This window comes from Lagopus muta, chromosome 6 (genome assembly GCF_023343835.1).
Source record: "Lagopus muta isolate bLagMut1 chromosome 6, bLagMut1 primary, whole genome shotgun sequence".
Lineage (NCBI taxonomy): Eukaryota > Metazoa > Chordata > Aves > Galliformes > Phasianidae > Lagopus > Lagopus muta.
The window spans coordinates 23,259,905-23,278,351 of NC_064438.1; the positions used below are offsets into that span (position 1 = coordinate 23,259,905).

General features: G+C 37.9%; 1 protein-coding gene across 1 annotated transcript in view; it reads left to right on the forward strand.

Moving 5' to 3' along the window:
• Window positions 1–18,447, forward strand: part of CKAP5 (cytoskeleton associated protein 5) — a 47,560-nt gene that overhangs the window by 18,259 nt on the left and 10,854 nt on the right. The window contains exons 13-32 of the mRNA XM_048949421.1: window positions 577–756; window positions 986–1,099; window positions 2,359–2,469; window positions 3,655–3,747; window positions 4,245–4,430; window positions 4,942–5,036; window positions 6,293–6,350; window positions 6,431–6,556; window positions 6,919–7,055; window positions 7,210–7,384; window positions 7,717–7,830; window positions 12,178–12,306; window positions 12,956–13,150; window positions 13,720–13,855; window positions 14,163–14,251; window positions 15,439–15,564; window positions 16,253–16,402; window positions 16,760–16,963; window positions 17,204–17,339; window positions 18,150–18,343. Coding sequence (XP_048805378.1) covers window positions 577–756; window positions 986–1,099; window positions 2,359–2,469; window positions 3,655–3,747; window positions 4,245–4,430; window positions 4,942–5,036; window positions 6,293–6,350; window positions 6,431–6,556; window positions 6,919–7,055; window positions 7,210–7,384; window positions 7,717–7,830; window positions 12,178–12,306; window positions 12,956–13,150; window positions 13,720–13,855; window positions 14,163–14,251; window positions 15,439–15,564; window positions 16,253–16,402; window positions 16,760–16,963; window positions 17,204–17,339; window positions 18,150–18,343 — 2,748 coding nt within the window. The remainder of the gene's footprint in view (window positions 1–576; window positions 757–985; window positions 1,100–2,358; window positions 2,470–3,654; window positions 3,748–4,244; window positions 4,431–4,941; window positions 5,037–6,292; window positions 6,351–6,430; window positions 6,557–6,918; window positions 7,056–7,209; window positions 7,385–7,716; window positions 7,831–12,177; window positions 12,307–12,955; window positions 13,151–13,719; window positions 13,856–14,162; window positions 14,252–15,438; window positions 15,565–16,252; window positions 16,403–16,759; window positions 16,964–17,203; window positions 17,340–18,149; window positions 18,344–18,447) is intronic.

Sequence of the window (18,447 nt, forward strand, 5' to 3'; positions counted from 1 at the left end):
CTTTGACTCAGTATCTAAAATGTATTGATATGCAAACACTGCACCTTCTCATTCTTTAATATAATGTGTGTTTGGCTTCAAGAGTTGGTGAAGTGGCTTGATTTCTTTTTTGGTTGGTGGGTTGTTTTCCAAATTCTTCTTTCTCTGAAACAAATCTCATGTGTTTGTGACTTAATTCCCTGACTTAGTTCTATATTTTAAGACAGAATTTGATATTCAGTCTTTATTTCCCTACACAAAGTTTTTGCACTTTTGTGTAAGTTAACAGGTTGGAATGATGACTTGATTATTGTGCTAAGAATTAGTCTTTAGAGCATCTGTATCTGAAAGGAGTTCTCTCAACTCTCCATGCTTCATTTTGAACTAAGAAAATGAGCAATATAACAGGAGGTGATGCTATTGACTAGTTAACATTAGTGCTGTAATACAGGATAGCTGAACTTTGTTAACTGAGCAACTTAATATTTCTAGAATAGCAAAGTTTGAGCCACTGCTGAGAAAATAAACTACACCTCATTGTGGCAGCTAAACAGATACTTCTTTACATTTTTGTTTTGTTTTGAAACACTTTGTCAGATTAAAGAGTGTGCAGAGAAGGTAGAACTGGTTTATGGTAAAAAGGCTGGAGCTGCTGAGAAGAAAGAAGGCAAGCCTGTTGCTGGAAAGACACCTGCGCTTTCAAGCACTGCTGGAGATAAAGAAATAAAAGATGCAGCAGCCAAGCCAGGACCACAGAAAAAAGCACCTGCTGTGAAAGTAAGAGATTGTCAAGAGGTTATTGACAGTTCTATTTGTCTGTGATTGTATTGACTATAACTAGTTGCTATCTTGAAGATCAAATGTAACAGTTATGGTACTAGAAATGCATCTTCCAAATGTGTGTTTTGATGTCAGAATGCGGAGGTATAGGAAAAACAGCAGTTTGTTTAGAATCTGATGAGTCGGAGAGCTGTTTGATCTCTGCTAATTTGTGCTTCCTTTCTAGCCTGGGGGCCCACCTAAGAAAAGCAAACCAGCTGCAGCTGCAGGTACAGGAGGTGCTGGGGCTAAAGGCAAGAAGGGTCCTGAGACCAAAGAGATAGTTGAATCTGAGCTCTCGGTAAGTGTCTTTTATCCAAAATAAAGTGTTCTGTGTAAATAGTCAGTCAGTTCTTCAGCTATTACGTTTTTTCACTGCAGTATCTTTCTTGGGTAAGGAAAAGCAGTGTATTTAAATAGAATTCATAACTGGCAAAATGGGTGTTTGATGTACTCTGGCAAATATGCACCTATTGTATTGTCTGGCTTTGGTACCAGGTCATAAAAGCAGTAAACGTTATCAAGCTAGTGTAATGATCAGTGGTGTTACTGAATTAGAAACAGATGTAGAAGATAGAGATAACTACTTACAGTGTAATTAAGGATGTATGATTTGCTGTCTGGCATTAAAAGCTTGAAAATATGATATTCTGGAGTTATGCTTCAGATTTCAAACTAATAATAAACTAAATCAAATTTCTTGCATGCTGCTCAGTTGGGGATGAGCCAAGAACGCATTGGAAATCTGTGTGTTAATGGAATCATTCATATAGTTTATATACATATGAGTTAGATGCTTTGTTTCTACTTCAGAAAAAAACAACCTTTTCCCTTCCATATCCTTTCAGTAGATTAGTCTATCTCATTCCCCATCTGTGGATCGAACAGTAACAAAAAGCTGCTTAAGTTCTGAAATCTATTTGCAGTTTAAGCTGTCAGCTACCTTTAGGAAGTGTCCTTTAGTATGAGTATATATATTATATACGGCACAAAATGAGGATACAGTTCTTGAGAATAGTACAGGTACCAGAGATGCAAAGGGAACTTTTACTATGTTTACTATGTTTTGTTTTCAGAATAACTTGAATTCATTCCATTAAGATGGACGTGGAAGGTGTCTTCTCCTGTCCACCACTGTTCTCTGACTAATTGCTATGAAATCCCAACTTCATACAAAATTATCTTGTATACTTCAGTTTATCTTTGCTTGATTCTTTAAGTAATGCCTACCTGGTATCATTTTTGACTGTGCAACTGAAACTTTTCAGGGATTATTTTTCTGTTGCAATATGATTTAGCAGCTTCCTAAGCTCTATATTGTAACCTATACAAAATGCAAAACCCTTATATTGTAATCTGTACAAAATGCTTCAACCTACAGCAGAACTTTGTCATTATGGTGTCATAATGGTGACTTAATTAAGTCATATGGTGACTTAAATTTTGTAAATGCATCGAAGAGCAGGAGTTGTTCACGTACATTATATGTCCCTAGCTCTGTTCTTCCTACTAACGCAGAATCCTGTGGGTTGTGTTATTCTTATTTTGTTCTGTCTGCAGATAGAAGTTTGTGAGGAGAAAGCTGCTGCTGTCCTTCCAGCTTCCTGTATCCAGCAGCTGGACAGTGGTAACTGGAAAGAGAGACTTGCCTCCATGGAAGAGTTTCAGAAGGTGAGTTTTGCAACAACTGATAAAAGGAGAAATGGGGGAGAAGAAAGCAAGAAATAATTTCTTCAGCTGGTTTTAGGCCTGGTAGCTCTCTTTTAAAGAGACATACCAGAGTAGCAGTAGGTCAGAATGCTGTTTCAGATGAGTTAAACAATACTTGCAAAATACCAGGGGTGTACATGGTTTAAATTAACTCTTAATCCATAACTGTGGTGCAGTAACCTTCTTAATTTGATGTAGATATGGTTTTATGAGAAGCATTTGAAGCATATACATGGACTGAAGATGCGTGTATACAGGTCTATTAAAAATATAAAGTAATTATAAAGGTTTGGGAATGATTTGTGCAAAAACACTTGCAAGTCCCCATTGGTTGCATTTTAAGCAGCGACTGAGCATAATATCAAAGTTTCAGTTAGTAAATAGTTTGCAACTTATGACAGCAATATTAGTATTCATAACTGGTAGTGAGTGCTTCGTGTAGTTACAAACGTGGTCTACTATAAAAACTGGAATGTGAAGCCTGATTCTTTTTTTTCTTCCTGCGGTATCATAGAACTTTTCAGAATTCGCATTCAAAAAGCAATCAATTGTTGATGTACAAGTAGTTCATACCATTGTATTGCAGTTTTAATTTTTAATTAAAAAATTGAGTTTTAATATTTTAGTGGAAGTACTGACTGACTGAAATTATGGAACAGTGCTGTTACTGGCAGCACTGAAATATTGCTGCAAAAGCTTAAGCAGATTTACTGAAATATGAGGATGTTATAGTTTCAGTGGAATGCCTTTGTGGGGAGGAGGGGCTACATTAAGGCTTAGTCTCTGCTTTGTAGTCAGCTTTCTAGATGGGCCACTTACTAAATGTTACATTTCCAGATTTGGAATGGCCAACAAGTGCTTGTAAATACACTTAAAGGATAAACAAAGTGTAGAAGTATGAACACTTCCACCAAAATGTTGGCTCAGTGTGTGTAAAATGGGCTCCTTGCAGGAATGGGTCTTATAGTAAGGCTGTTCAGGTAAATTCTTATGCTGAGGATTTCTGCAACTTAGTGTAATGTTAAGAAAACACTTGCATGACAATTCAGGTAATTTCCATTTGTGTGGATGTTTGGTGTTTGTTTGTTAATGTTTTTTTTCTTTTTTCATTTGTGACCTTTTGGTTAACTTTTGTTTATCCTTAAGGCTGTTGAGCTTATGGAGAGAAGTGAAATGCCTTGCCAAGCTCTAGTAAGAATGCTGGCCAAGAAACCTGGTTGGAAGGAAACAAACTTTCAGGTAATACATCTTTATCTCAGTAAGCAGCAGTTCATTTTTATTACTTAATGTAAGCTGTTCCAACTGAAAAAAGGCCCTTGCTGTATATATGTTATTGTTTTAGTGCAGTTCTCTCTACAGTCAAGTGAGAATATATACTCTAAAATTGGATTTCTTTTTTGCTTGTAATTGAGACTTCAGGAGACACTTGAATGTGTCTAGATGTATATCGGTGTTTGTGTATATGCATATATAGATATAGATGAACGCTAAAAGCTAGTAATGGTTGCTCAGTATTGATTGTGTATTAAAATGTGTATACACATTCAGACAATGTTTATGTTTATATAAACATTTATATATAGTTTATATTCAGACAAATGCATGTATGTCCTTGAGTAGACACAATTTAATAGAAAAAATGCAATCTGTATTTCTTACATTAAATACGTATACACTTTTTAGAGGTCTAAGATATATAAAAGTGAGTGACTTCCTTGCTATTATCAACATTCCAGGTGATGCAGATGAAACTGCATATAGTTGCATTGATTGCACAGAAAGGAAACTTCTCCAAGACTTCAGCACAGGTTGTATTGGATGGCCTTGTAGACAAGGTTGGTGATGTGAAATGTGGGAGCAATGCAAAAGAAGCCATGACAGCAATAGCTGAGGCATGCCAACTGCCATGGACTGCTGAGCAGGTGAGTGGATAGCAAAGTATTCTTCTGTTAAAGACAGAAACGTGTTCTTTCAGGGAATTTCAGGGAAAATCAGGGAATTAAGTCTTCAGTCTTCATGCGTTTTTTGTTGTTTTGTTTTCCTGTGCTGCTCAGCACAGGGAAGTTTGAAGGTATCTCTTGAGATAGCTGTTAAATGCAAAAATAATGGTAGTAAAAAGGTACCTTTCTGAAATATTGTTTTAAAAAAAAAAAAAATTGTAAAAAGTGGGGGGAAAAAACCACTTGTACACTTCTGTAATATAGCTGATCTCTGAAAGCCTTTTAGTACTTTAATAACTTCTGGTTTACTTCAGCTGCAATTATATTATGTTACAGTGACACAACAAATTTTGCCTTGGTTGTTACCCCCAGCTCTTTTGGTTTATTTGCACTACCCTGATTTTTGCAGGTATTATCACTCATTTACGTACAATAGTTCTTTGTCACCTGGCTTGTAATATTAGAAAACTCAAGCTTTACTTTTCTCTTCCAGGTTGTGGCTACGGCTTTCTCTCAAAAGAACCCTAAAAACCAGTCGGAAACTTTGAACTGGCTCTCAAATGCAATTAAAGAGTTTGGCTTTTCTGGGTATGTCTTCCAAGAGAAATTTGAGTCTGTGTTTTTTATCTTGGGCTGAAGATTTGTTCTTGAGAGTGCAAGTGCACCGAACTTCTACTTCTCTCAGCTCTGATACTGACTTCATCAGCTGCTCTTCCAGTTCTAAACATGTAAACAAAAACATCTGACAGGAATAATAAGGTTGCATCCTTTGTTAAAAGATCCCTTCTCATTGGGGCTTCTCTGAAGAGTCTTAATCTACATATGGAAGTGGGATGAGTAATAGTTTTGGTACATCTATGCTCTGATGCATCCCAATGTGGTTTTGTTTGGCACAGTATAGAGGAATATATACTGGGATGCTTATTTTTCTCATTGGGGTAGAGTTCTAGGGTGATGTTTTAGCCAACACAATTACTGCTTCTGATGCTGGATGGGGTAGAAAATAAGTTCTTCATTAGAACCAGTGTAACATTCCTTAGTTTCTCAGCACCTATCTCTTAACTGAATGCTCTCTATTATATGTATGCAGTAATGTGCCATTTACTTAAGAGAACAAATTTCTGATTGTTGGATCAGCAATCAAATGCTAGTTTAGTTGATTGCTTAGGTAGTTACTTTGGATTATACAACAGCCATGAAATGGGTAGTTGCATTGATTAAGTCTTGGGAACTTTTTTCAGTAGCAATTCGTATTTGGACAAATTCCACAGAAAGTGTATTTCCACCAGAGTAATGTATGGAGATGATAATAGAACGGTGGTGTTTGAAACCATGTGAAGGAAGCTTCCATGTTGACCCATCTATTTTCTGTTGCTGCGCAGTGGTGATATAGAAGGTTAATTAATCTAAACCTTGCTTCTTTCTCTTGCGAATTACTGATTCTGAAATTTGGACCTTTTTCAGCAAGGTCCTGGTACAGGTTCACAAAAAAATGCTTTTTATTATGTAGCCACATTTCAGGTGCTTAAAGTGGTACTAGACTTGTTCCTTTGGATTTTGGTACTAGCAATCTCAGGATTGTAGTAATATAAGAAGCTCTACAACTCTAATAAATAGCATTTGATGTTAGTTATCTTAGGTTTACTGTGCTGACTTTCATAGCAGCTTATTCCCAAAACTGATCTATTTAATTAGTACCCTGTACTTAAGATGTTAATGTGCGAATATTTTCTGCTTCTCTGTGATTTCTCATTCCCATTGCATTTTTTAAAATGTTTAGTATGCTATGATTGGTTGGTTTGTTTGTACTCATGGGAATGTGATTTTATTTTTTTTTTCCACAGATTGAATGTCAAAGCTTTCATTAGTAATGTGAGGACAGCTCTTGCTGCAACTAACCCAGTAAGAAAATTTATTTTAATCCAGAATTTTGATCAGTCCTTAATGTGAAGACTGAACACTTTTTATCACCTTTCTGTCAGGCTGTAAGGACTTCTGCCATTACCTTGCTGGGAGTTATGTATCTTTATGTGGGACCATCTTTACGAATGTTTTTTGAGGATGAAAAGCCAGCCCTTCTCTCTCAGATTGATGCAGAATTTGAAAAGGTATGAAGTGTAGCATTCTTAATACCAAATATCACTAAAACTACTTGGAAACAACAGTAGTTGAAATGTGTACTAATACTGTGGGTCTAGCCTTTGATTTTGTTTTAAGTGAACCAGATTTCTGAAGATAGCAGCTGCTTTGGTGAGCTGAATGTGTTGTGCCTAGCTATGCCAATAGTTTTTTTTTTTTCCTGTGACAGATTGCAAAAGCTCTTGTTTTTGGGTTTGGTTTTTTTTTTTTTTTTTTTGAGTATTATGTTTTAAAATCTTTGACACTGAAATAGTGTATTTGTGTTGTATGAGTGCCTTTATTTTTAATGTCAAACTCTAAAATAGCCATTGTAAGCTTTTGTTGCTTGCAGATGCAAGGACAGACAGCACCAGCCCCAACTCGTGGCATTTCCAGGCACAGTGGAGGAAGTGGGGATGATGGTGAGGAAGAGGAACAGGAAGATGTTGGGAATGATGTTGTGGATCTTCTGCCAAGAACAGATATTGGGTACATTTATATTCTACAACTTGAAGACATTTGCACTGCAATTCAAAGCTTCATTGACATCCTTTATAAGCATAAATCTGCATTATTAAAGCACTCAAATACTGAAGGCATGTAAATAAGAAAATGGACTTTTTACTTTTTCTGTTTTGTACAGTGATAAGATCACAGCTGAGCTAGTGGCTAAGATTGGGGACAAAAACTGGAAGATCAGGAAAGAAGGTCTAGATGAAGTGGCAAGCATTATTAATGAAGCCAAGTTCATACAGCCCAACATAGGAGAACTTCCTGCTGCTTTGAAGAGTCGTCTCAATGACTCCAATAAAATCTTGGTATGTTATTTGAAAACCTACTTTTCAACTATTTCCAGTTCAGAAATGAGAAATAGTTTATGGCAGAGAGCTGTTGCAATGTCACAAAACCATTAGTTTGAAACCAGTGGAGTGTATTAATGAAAAAATCTTCCAAAAAAGGAGAAGATTATGTGTGTCGCCATACAAGTAATGCTCCTGTTTCAGTGTCCCTATATCACTGAGCAGGCATTCTGAAGTAAGAGCTTATGTACAGCAGTGTTAACTCTCTCCATGTGATTTTGAATTTTGCATATATGATTGTATCAGTAGCTTATTCAAAGACTTTCTCTTTACTTTCTCTTTATATGCAGGTGCAACAAACACTAAGCATTCTTCAGCAGCTGGCAACAGCAATGGGCCCCAATATCAAACAGCATGTGAAAAATTTGGGCATTCCTGTCATTACGGTCCTTGGAGACAGTAAGGTAAGATGCTCAATACCTTTCTCCTTTTCACAGAATCGCAGAAACACCAAGGTTGGAGAAGACCTACAAGATCATCCAGTGCAACCATCCAGCCATCACCAATAGTTCTTACTAAACCATGTCCCTCAACACAACGTCCAGATGTTCCTTGAACACTCCAGGGTCGGTGACTCTACCACCTCCCTGGGCAGTCCATTCCAGTGCCTGAACACTCTTTCAGAGAACTAGTATTTCCTAACATCCAGCCTAAGCTTCCTCTGGTACAACTGGAAGCCATTCCCTATCACCAGTTACACAAGAGAAGAGGCCAACCCCTAGCACACTACAACTTTCCTTCAGGTAGTTATAGAGAGCAATAAGGTCTCCTCGGAGCCTCCTCTTCTCCACACTGAACAATCCCAGCTCCTTCAGCCACTCCTCATCACGCCTGTGTTCCAGACCCCTCACCAGCTTTGTTGCCCTTCTTTGAACCTGATCCAGGGCCTCAATGTCTTTCTTGCAGTGAGGGGCCCAAAACTGGACACAGTACTCGAGGTGCGGCCTCACCAGGGCTGAGTAGAGGGGGACAATCTCTGCCCTGTTCCTGCTGGTAACACTGTTTCTGATGCAAGCCAGGATGATGCCATTGGCCTTCTTGGCTACCTGGGCACAGTGCTGGCTCATGTTCAGCCGAGCATCAGTCAATACCCCCAGGTCCATTTCTTCTCCACAGTTTTCCAGCCACTCTGCCCCAGGCCTGTAGCCTTGCCTGGGGTTGTTGTGGCCAAAGTGCAGGACCTGGCATTTGGCATTTTAGAAACTCCTCCCATTGGCTTCAGCCCAGCTATCCAGCCTGTCCAGATCACAAAATCACCAAGGTTGGAAAAGACCTTCAGGATCATCCAGTCCAACCATCTACCTATCACCAATAGTACTCACTAAACCACGTCTCTCAACACAAAATCCAAACATTCCTGGAACATCTCCAGAATCGGTGACTCCGCCACCTCCCTGAGCAGTCCATTCCGGTGCTTGACCACTCTTTCAGAAGAGTGGTATTTCCAAGATCCCTCTGTAGGGCTTCACTTCCTCCAGGCAGATCGACACTTCCGGCCAACTTGGTCTCATTTTTGCCTTTCTGCTCTGAAGTATACCTGGGAATAACTGTTCCTGTTTGCTTTTGAGATGTGAATGGTAATTAAAGCTTTGGAAGCTCATGCAAGTTGTGATGGTGATTTTTCTGGAGGGGGATTGTTTTTGCTTAAATGACAACTTATTATCCAAATAAAGTACCCTCGGTATGCATTCTGCATGAGATATATTCTACTGCTTGTGAATAACAGGAGCTGGGGTCATAATTCATCTTACAAATGAAACACAGTGACTATGTATACATGAACTGAACTTTCAGACTGAAAGTACACTACTTTACCAAGAAAACTTGATTGACTTTAAGGTTGCTTGTAGAAGTCGTCTTTTAGTGTATCAGTGTGAATTCCAGTGTGCAGTGTTGTCTTGTTCTGTGTCACTGTGTGGGAGACTTCTGTGTAGGCTGAAATATGGCACTGACTTATACTGAAGTTTGTATAATGTCATTGTTAAGCTTGTCAAGATACTGTGTCAAATCAAACCTAGGACCATGGAAAGAACTATTTGGGACAACTGGAGAGAGGGAGGCTTGAGAAGATGCTAACGATTTGTGCCAGAATTCACAGGCAATCATCAGAGGTGATATTTCAGATGTTCCTATTCTGAGTGTGAGCAGTAAAACGTGCAGGAAGTAGGTGAGCAGGTTGAAATTGGAAGTCTTCCTAGCAGCAAAAGCAACTACTTGGAAAGCTGCTGAGGATGTGTGTCAAAACTGGATTCCTACATAAGTACTATTTTTGTTGATGCCTGTAGGAGAAAGGTGCTTGACACAGTTTCACAAGTCTGCATTTATATGCAGATTGAGAAGGAGAATCATCTTCCCTTCACCTCCCCCAAGCCCAGATGAACTCTTACAGTGGAAGTGCCTGGAGATTAGCATTGCTTTTCTGGAAGCCAAAGCTCACTCAGCATAAACTGATACTGGTTTAGCAAGTACCTTCTAATCAATTGCTTGTTATTGAACATAGAAGGTTCCCTTCTTATTTGATGAAGCTGGTTGTTATTACCTAGGGGAAAATAGCTGCTTCTGTGCTTCAGTTTCATGAAGCTTACTATTTCTGAGTGTGTGTATTTGAAAGCAAGAGAAGCCAGCTCCAGTTTACAAGCTGTGGTATTCTTGAATCTACAAATGAACAAGCAAAATGTCTACTATACTGACGAGCTGTGCTGATATTTGAAGTACAATATGCTGATGTTGCATGCCAACATGCATCAGTGTACCAATGCTTAATGTGTTTGCATCCTTGGTGTTGGTGGTGTCTGCATTGACTTCATTCTTCTCCTCTTTGAAGAGGCAGAAACTCTAAAGTACTCCGTGCAAGGAGTTCAGATGAGACTTGTCCTTTTTGTGTCAGAAAGCTTGATGTGTTTGTCTGCCCCAGTAGGAATGACAGCAAGTCTTGCCTGCCATAAATAGATGAGTATCATTTTAAAATAAACTAAAATCATCTGGTATGTGGAGACTAGTCAGGATTGCCAAGAATTACAGATTACTTGACTACTGACAGTTTTGAAGGTGGAGTTGGGCAGCACTCAAAATCTAACAGTCCCTTCTGCTGGAGATCGTTCTTATTCTGTGAAGAGCACAAGTATTATCCTGATGCTACTTGTAAGTCACAGTATCTAGTTTCTTTCCCTTCTCCGGGATCTCTCTCTGAGGAGCCTAAGTTCCATTTAAAATCCAGCAAGTCAGAAGTCGCATACAAGATGACTTAAAGCTTCTAACAAAACAGGCACCTCATGTGAACTGAGGAGCTTGTTGTCTCTGTTTAAAGCTCAAAACTACATGGTGTAGTTGCAAGGATACAGATTTTAAATTACCATCTACACATCTACACATTCACTTTTGCACAGTTCTGAGAACATGCACAAATTGTGCTACAGAAATTGTCATGTTTAATACAACAGTGAAACTGGGTCTCCTTCCAAACAATGGGAGGACTAAGCATAAGGATCTAGATTTAAAGAAAAAAAAAAAAAAAACAAACTAAAATAAGGTATATTTCAGGTTGTTTCCTCAGTCCAAAGGAGCTAATTTTTTTTATGAGCAAGCTGGTTTCTTTCTTTTATTCACCCCTCAAGTTATCATGAGAAAACAGCAAGCTGTCTTCACTTGCAAGTACATGATTTTTAAGGATAAGACCTACTGAGATTAACCTGTATCATCACCAAAATGTGCAATACAAATGCATAATACCAATGTTACTGGTATTACAATTACAGTGTGCTGTGATACTGATGGAGGATTGTGTACTCATCCAAACATTATTGCAATAATAACTATTCTGCAAGATTTATCCAGTTGCAGGTGTTTAGGGAGATGAGATAGATTTTTTTGAGCCTTGCTTAAAATATTGACATTCAGTGAATAATTAAGCAAAACCAGGCTCTAACCTGTAAGTAGACAAATGTAGCTGTTTGCATTTGGCACAGGAATTTTATTTCCCTCTGTGGACAACTTTTTAGTAAGGATGCTGACTCTGGGTACATGCCAGAACTGAGTCAATTTTAAGTGCAATGTAACATGTATCCTATGCATCTGTTATACAAACACACATACTTTAGCTTTAATATCGTCTTGCTTCCTACTCAGCCTATGGGAGAGTGATCTGTTCTCATGTGTACACTCGTGTTTGTACTGACAGATTTTCTTTGAAGAATTGTGTGTTCCATCTGACTTCCAATTTCACATAACTGTTTCAAAAAAAGACACAATGTGTTTGTTTGTTTTTTTTTTAAAACCAAAACACTAAAGGTAGAACTTGGGTAAGAGACTCACCTGCCCTTGTTTTGACCTTGGCTCACAAACCTGAAATAAGACTGCCCTGAAACTACTAGCAGGTTCCATAATCTTCTTGTCCTGCTATATGTATGTGCTAAGCCTGTTATAACCATTACATAAATCAACTTTATTCTTTAGAAGTCAACCTTATCTGTACCTATTTTTTCATTCAGGAGTTAAGGTTAAGATAGCAAGTTTGAAGTGTTTCTAAAGATAACCTTTTGTGCCTGTTTATTATACCTATCACTTTTTAATAGTAAGTTTATGATATGATTTGCTTATTTCCGTATGCGATAGCGACACTAAAATTAGACTCTGAATCCTACGTTTCTCAAGTAGCGAATGAAAACGTAGTTCAAAATTTATAATGTAGAATCTTCTGTTGTAATCTTCTGACCCTTCTTTAGGATTATTCATAAATCTTGTTATTGCTACAGAACAATGTTCGTGCTGCTGCACTAGCAACTGTGAATGCCTGGGCTGAACAAACTGGCATGAAAGAGTGGCTGGAAGGAGAAGACCTATCTGAGGAACTCAAAAAAGAAAATCCTTTTCTAAGGCAGGAGGTAGGCTTCTCTTAACTGCTCTTTGTGTGTATTTGCTCAAAATAACCGTTTTTGCTATGGACTAACTTTATATAAGCAAACTGATGTTGCATAATACAACTATTATGTAAGTAAACAAGAAGCAACTCTCTGTTCTTGCTGACAAAACTTTACAGGGCTAATGAGCTGTCCCCTAGTGTGATAGCTGTAACTTAGATTTTAGTGCCTCCAAAATGCAGGTTTAGCCTCTTGGTCACCCTTATAAGACTATTTTGTTTCCCGTCAAATTGACACAGTAGTGATGAAGACCAGAACAGAACTGGAGGTGTTAATATATTGAGGTTAATGAAGTGTAACTTGCTAATCAGCTGCGCTACCTAGTCTGAAATTCCAGTGTTATTTACAGAAGGAGGAATCAGCCCACACAGTCTTACCTGGTCAGGCTCCAAGTTTTGAAGTAGCTGCATATTCAAATACTGTACTCACGTTTTGTTGTTTATGAATTGTTAATACTACACTTACGTTGTTTACGAGTATGTTTGCCTAAACATAGTTTTTTCCTTTTCTTTGTATGAATGAGTAAAGGACTACTGTTTGTGCTCTTGTGGCTTATGTTAGATGTTCCAAATATCAATAATCGCTTATTCAAAAACATTTTTTAAACTTATAGCTTCTTGGCTGGTTGGCTGACAAGTTGCCTACCCTCCGCTCTGTTCCTTCTGACCTGCTCTTATGTGTGCCTCACCTCTACTCCTGCCTTGAAGATCGAAATGGAGATGTGCGTAAAAAGGCTCAGGATGCCCTGCCATTCTTTATGATGCATCTTGGCTTTGAGAAGATGGCAAAAGCCACCGGCAAGCTGAAGGTATTGCTGTGACTAAGAGTGGCTAATGTGACTTCGACGAAGTGAATATTAAATGGTTAGGTTTGTGATGTATTTGGTCATGGAAAACCTTGCCTGCACTGAACTTCAGGTGGCTGAAAATAAGGTCAGGAGATTGCAAGTTTTCTGTACTTCAAAAAGACTGTGGCCACAACTGATTTATCACTACAAGAGCTTGTTATTTATTCACAATGTGTATTTTTCTGAAAGAAATCTATTTGTTGATAGCTTACCATTTATTGTCTAACTGTATGCCTTTAAACACATACATGGCTTACTCAAACAATAACTCAGGGTTCTCAAGTAACTTCATAGGACTGCTCAGCTGGAACAGATTGCTGGTTTGCTTCATATACATCTTCCAGAAATAAACTAATGGCAAGGTGTCCCATCTCAGAATGTGAAGATCTGAAAGCATGGATGTTCTAAGTGTCATGAAAGATGCTTGCTAGAGAATATTCTGCTTCAAAGTACTGTCATTTTTCTAGTCTGAGGTATGTATTGAAATAATAATCCTTCCATATCTGTTATTTTGTTTCCCCGCCCTCTAGCCTACTTCCAAAGACCAGGTACTGGCCATGCTTGAAAAAGCCAAAGCCAATATGCCAGCCAAACCAGCTCCACCTGCTAAAGCATCCTCCAGAGCGGGAGGGGGAGCAGCTCCAGCCAAATTCCAACCTGCATCAGGTAACCTCTCAAGTTCTGGGAAATAACTGAAGAAAAGCTTGGTTTACATTCCCCTAAGAAGAATTTCTGGTGAAACAGTACTTTAATGATTATTTATGTTTTAAACTATAATAAATTTGATGTATAACGATGTGGGGAACTGTGTGTGCTAACATGTAAAAGAAAATTTTCTGTGTGATAAGGGCATTATTACACATTACTATCATTATCTTCATGAGTAGTTTATTATTCTGTTCTAAGAACAAAAAAAACAGTGTTGATTTGAAACAGGCTTCCTGATAGTTTGGGATGATCTTTGTTTTTCCAGCTCTTACAGAAGATTCAGGGTCAAATACCATGGAATCTAAGCCTGATCCCAAAAAAGCCAAAGTAGGAGGAACTTCCTCTAAAACTAAGGTAATTGTTCTATTTTGTGTGATATTAATTCAATTAAATTAACAGATTGAGTAATGTTTTATGGGTAAAAGAGTATAGCCCTTTCTTGGGACTGCTTTTAAAAAGAATCAGTGTGTTTGTCTGATTTCTGAAATTAGGTATTCCTATATCTTCTACTTAAGTAGGTAATAACAGAAATAATGTTTAACTAAGCCTGTTTTGTTTTGTTTTTAAATGCCACGTGAACAGCTCATTCCATATTGTAAATTTGTTTGTCTTCTTGGTTTCAAGTAATTGAGTATTTATTCTTACCATTGCTGTTCTGCTGTGAACAACAGTGTTGAACCCATGTATTGAAGGAAATTCATCTCCTTTACAGTAGGAACACAGAAGCAAGAAGAGAAAGAATATGTTTGAAAGCACAGTCACAGCCTCAGCTGTGCATCCTTGAATTGTTCTTTCATTGTTAGTGATTTTTTTCTATATATTTTAAAGTTAAGCAAAAAACCACCTTGTTTTATAATCCTTTTGCTTCTATTGCCTCAAGTAATGTTATGAGAAAAACTGACGCAAGTCCAGATCTATGACAGAAATGAATGGAACAAACTTGGAAGGATGTTGTAGGCTTGCCAAAGTTAATATATTTGCTTGTCAGAATTTTGATTCTGGAGTTAATGCCTCTGCAATGGACACAAAAATAAATAAAAGCCCATGTAAGAGATGTGGATTGGTAACTCTTCCAAGTAAATATGTCTCTAACAACAAAGCCTTTTTTTTTTTATGGCTTATTTACAGCAGTCAGATGTTAATAGCAGTGTGTCCAAGGGCAGTACCAGCCTGTCCAAAACTAATACAAACTTCAGCAAAGGCAATACCAGACTGACAAAGAGCAAATCTATCAAACAGGTACTACATTGGGTTTTAGGTATGTGTGTGGGTAACTGGTGCACTGGTCCAGAATGATATGTCATCTTTCACAGGATGCTGTTGCACACACTGTCACGAGTATTGCTTCCACAGCAGCAGAGCACATACTTTAAAAAATTCTAATCAACTTTATTCTTTCAGCTTCTCTCTGGCTCTTGTTTACGTAGGCAGCATGAGGTTGGCTGGCATCTAATGCTTGCTATTGCTTGGACTAAGGCATATGTCTTGTGTTGCTTCTTAATACCTTGGGTTTGGGGTTTTTTTTGTTGTTGTTTTCTCAGGGCGTACAGGGGAAGAAAATATTGAACAAGCCTACTTTAAAGGAGGATGATGACAAATCAGGTCCCATTTTTATCATAGTCCCAAATGGGAAAGAACAGAGAATGAAAGATGAAAAAGGACTGAAGGTAAGAAAGATCTAAATGCATTCACTTATTTTGAATTAGTATTAATTTTAATACATCCTTTTGTTCTGGCATTTAAAATTAACTATGCTAGGACATGAAAGTTCTATTTTCTGTCTGTCCTTTGGGTTGTTTATCCAGTGCCCCAGTTGACTTGCACAGGCCCGTATTATTTTGTGATGTTTGTCTGTTTGTCAGATTTTGTGCATCTGTATGTTCTTGTAGAACTTCTTGCTGCTTCTAAGAGATGATCCTTAGCTTTACAGTGTCAAGTTGATCAACTTTTTGTGCATATCTAATGTTGGAGTTCTAGGATCCACATTAAATTCTTTATATGTATTTTGAATGGTACTTGTTAATGAGCTTGATTTTTTTGCGCATGTGGAAATTTTGTTGCTTAAAGCATGCTTCACTGATTACTTGCCAGTGAAAAGACCTATGTAGCTTAAAAACAACCACTCTAAGTAGTTGGTAGAAATTAAGGTAACAGCCTAAAGATGACTGCTCAACACAGGATCTTTTATTGAAGCCAAGATGAGCAAAAGCCATTTAAATTTTCCCGTTGTCTTTTGATAATGAGAAGATTTTGAAAACAGATTCTGAAGTAGGACTGAAAACAATACAATTTGCAGATTTTTTCAAGAGCAGAAAGTGCTGCTTGCTTTGAGTTCCAAATGCTGATGTTTTGCAGGTGTTGAAGTGGAACTTCACTACTCCTCGCGATGAATACATTGAACAGCTGAAAACTCAAATGTCCAGTTGTGTCGCCAAATGGTTACAGGATGAGATGTTTCATGCAGACTTCCAGCACCACAACAAAGCACTGGCTGTTATGATTGAGGTAAGTTTGGATCTGTGCTAGTGGATGACAACAAAAATAATTATTCCTTGCTGTCGCATCTTGAATTAAAATCAACTAGGAGTGTTCTGAGAAGCTAGAGGTAACTGTACTGTGAGATTGAAACTTTTTTCCAGATAATTAATGAATTTTATGTTTTTGAGAAGAGAAAATTAGTTTGTTCACTAGAGGTTTTTCTTAAAATGTCAGAAAGCTGTTTAAGCTGAAAGTGAGCACTTGCAGCCTCAGAAATCAGTCAGTGTGTGTAGACTGTCTCAGCAGGCATAGCTTTTTCCTTGTTCTGATTTCTTGAACAGCGTGCTTCACTTTGCCCCTCTTTTTTCCCCGTGTTGTTTGAAGCATTTGGAGAATGAGAAAGATGGAGTCATCAGCTGCCTGGATCTAATCCTGAAGTGGCTTACTCTACGGTTCTTTGATACCAACACAAGTGTTCTTATGAAAACGCTTGAATACCTTAAATTGCTGTTCAATATGCTGAGCCAAGAGGAGTATCACCTTACGGAAAATGAAGCATCGTCTTTCATCCCGTATCTCATCATAAAGGTACTCTTTATTATACAGAAGTTAACCTCACTTTCTGTGGGGAACATTGCAGGATATCAAATTACTACAGTGATGCTCATTCTGAATGTGTTGTGTATTTGCCTTTAAAAGGCATTTTCCAGAAGGAGTTTTTGCACTGAGAATAATTTTGACTGTCTTGACATTAAACGACTCATCAGTATGAAGAGTCTGTTCAAAATGTTTAGTATTTCTTCCCAACTGTTTCTGCTTTTCTATTAGGTAGGAGAACCAAAAGATGTCATCCGCAAAGATGTGCGTGCCATCCTGAATAGGATGTGTCTCATATATCCAGCCAGCAAAATGTTTACTTTCATCATGGAGGGGACAAAATCTAAAAACTCAAAACAGCGTGCAGGTGGGAAATAGCATTACATACTAAGCAGTTTCAATTTTTAGCCGTGTTGTTTTGCATCCTGAAAAACCAACTTAACTTCTAGTGGAAGATGAGATTTGCCCTGTATGTAGAATTATATGCACTTGCAAGTAACCTTGTAATGTATTTTAGTTAAAGGAAGAACAATCTTGCTCTTCATTTTTTTATCTTTGGAAGGTGTAACAATCTGTTGATAGTAATTTAACATTAACATTAAGTTTGAGTCTTCCTTGAGGAGGCTTGTTTTAATAAAACAGTGCTGTGGAGAACAATGATGATAGTACTGTCCAGGTCACTAAGGGAATCTGGTAATATGATCAGAACTTTGAAAAGATGTCTCTATGCTGTACAGAGGTCTCAACTGTTTTACTTTAGGAATTGTTTACCATATAGTGTTTTAAAGTTCAAACAGCTTCATGGTCACCTTGAAATCTCATCCTTATAAATCTAGAAGGTTAAATTCTATGGTACAACATTACAAACTTACAACTGTTTAAACTGCCTAATTGTGAAGTTGAACATCACATAGCTCACAGTTATGGGAAGTACTTGGAAAGATATGGGAATGACTGACAGCTTTTAGATGCTTGTGTGCTTCTTTATCCCATAAATCATCCAGAGTATGTGCATCTGTCAACACAGAGAGCAAGAACTATCATTCTGTTAATAAACTGAGCGTTGTGATTCACCCTTCTGTATAGTGAACGTTCGTTCTCAAACAGCACAGAAGTCAGAGGATTGTTTCTCAGCAACTTTAATTTTGAATGTGCTTGTGTCATTTTCTTCCTTCAGAGTGCCTGGAAGAGCTTGGATGTCTGGTTGAATCTTATGGCATGAACGTATGCCAGCCAACTCCAGGGAAAGCCTTGAAAGAAATGGCAACTCATATTGGTGATAGAGACAACACCGTTCGCAATGCTGCACTGAACACCATTGTAACTGTCTACAATGTTCATGGTGACCAAGTATTCAAGCTGATTGGAAATGTGAGTGTAACTGGAAATAACAGTGGTTGAGTTGCAAGTACTTGGAACAGGCAAGCTGTAGCAGAACCTTAGCTTCTGTAGTAGAGTCCACAGTGTTAAAATGT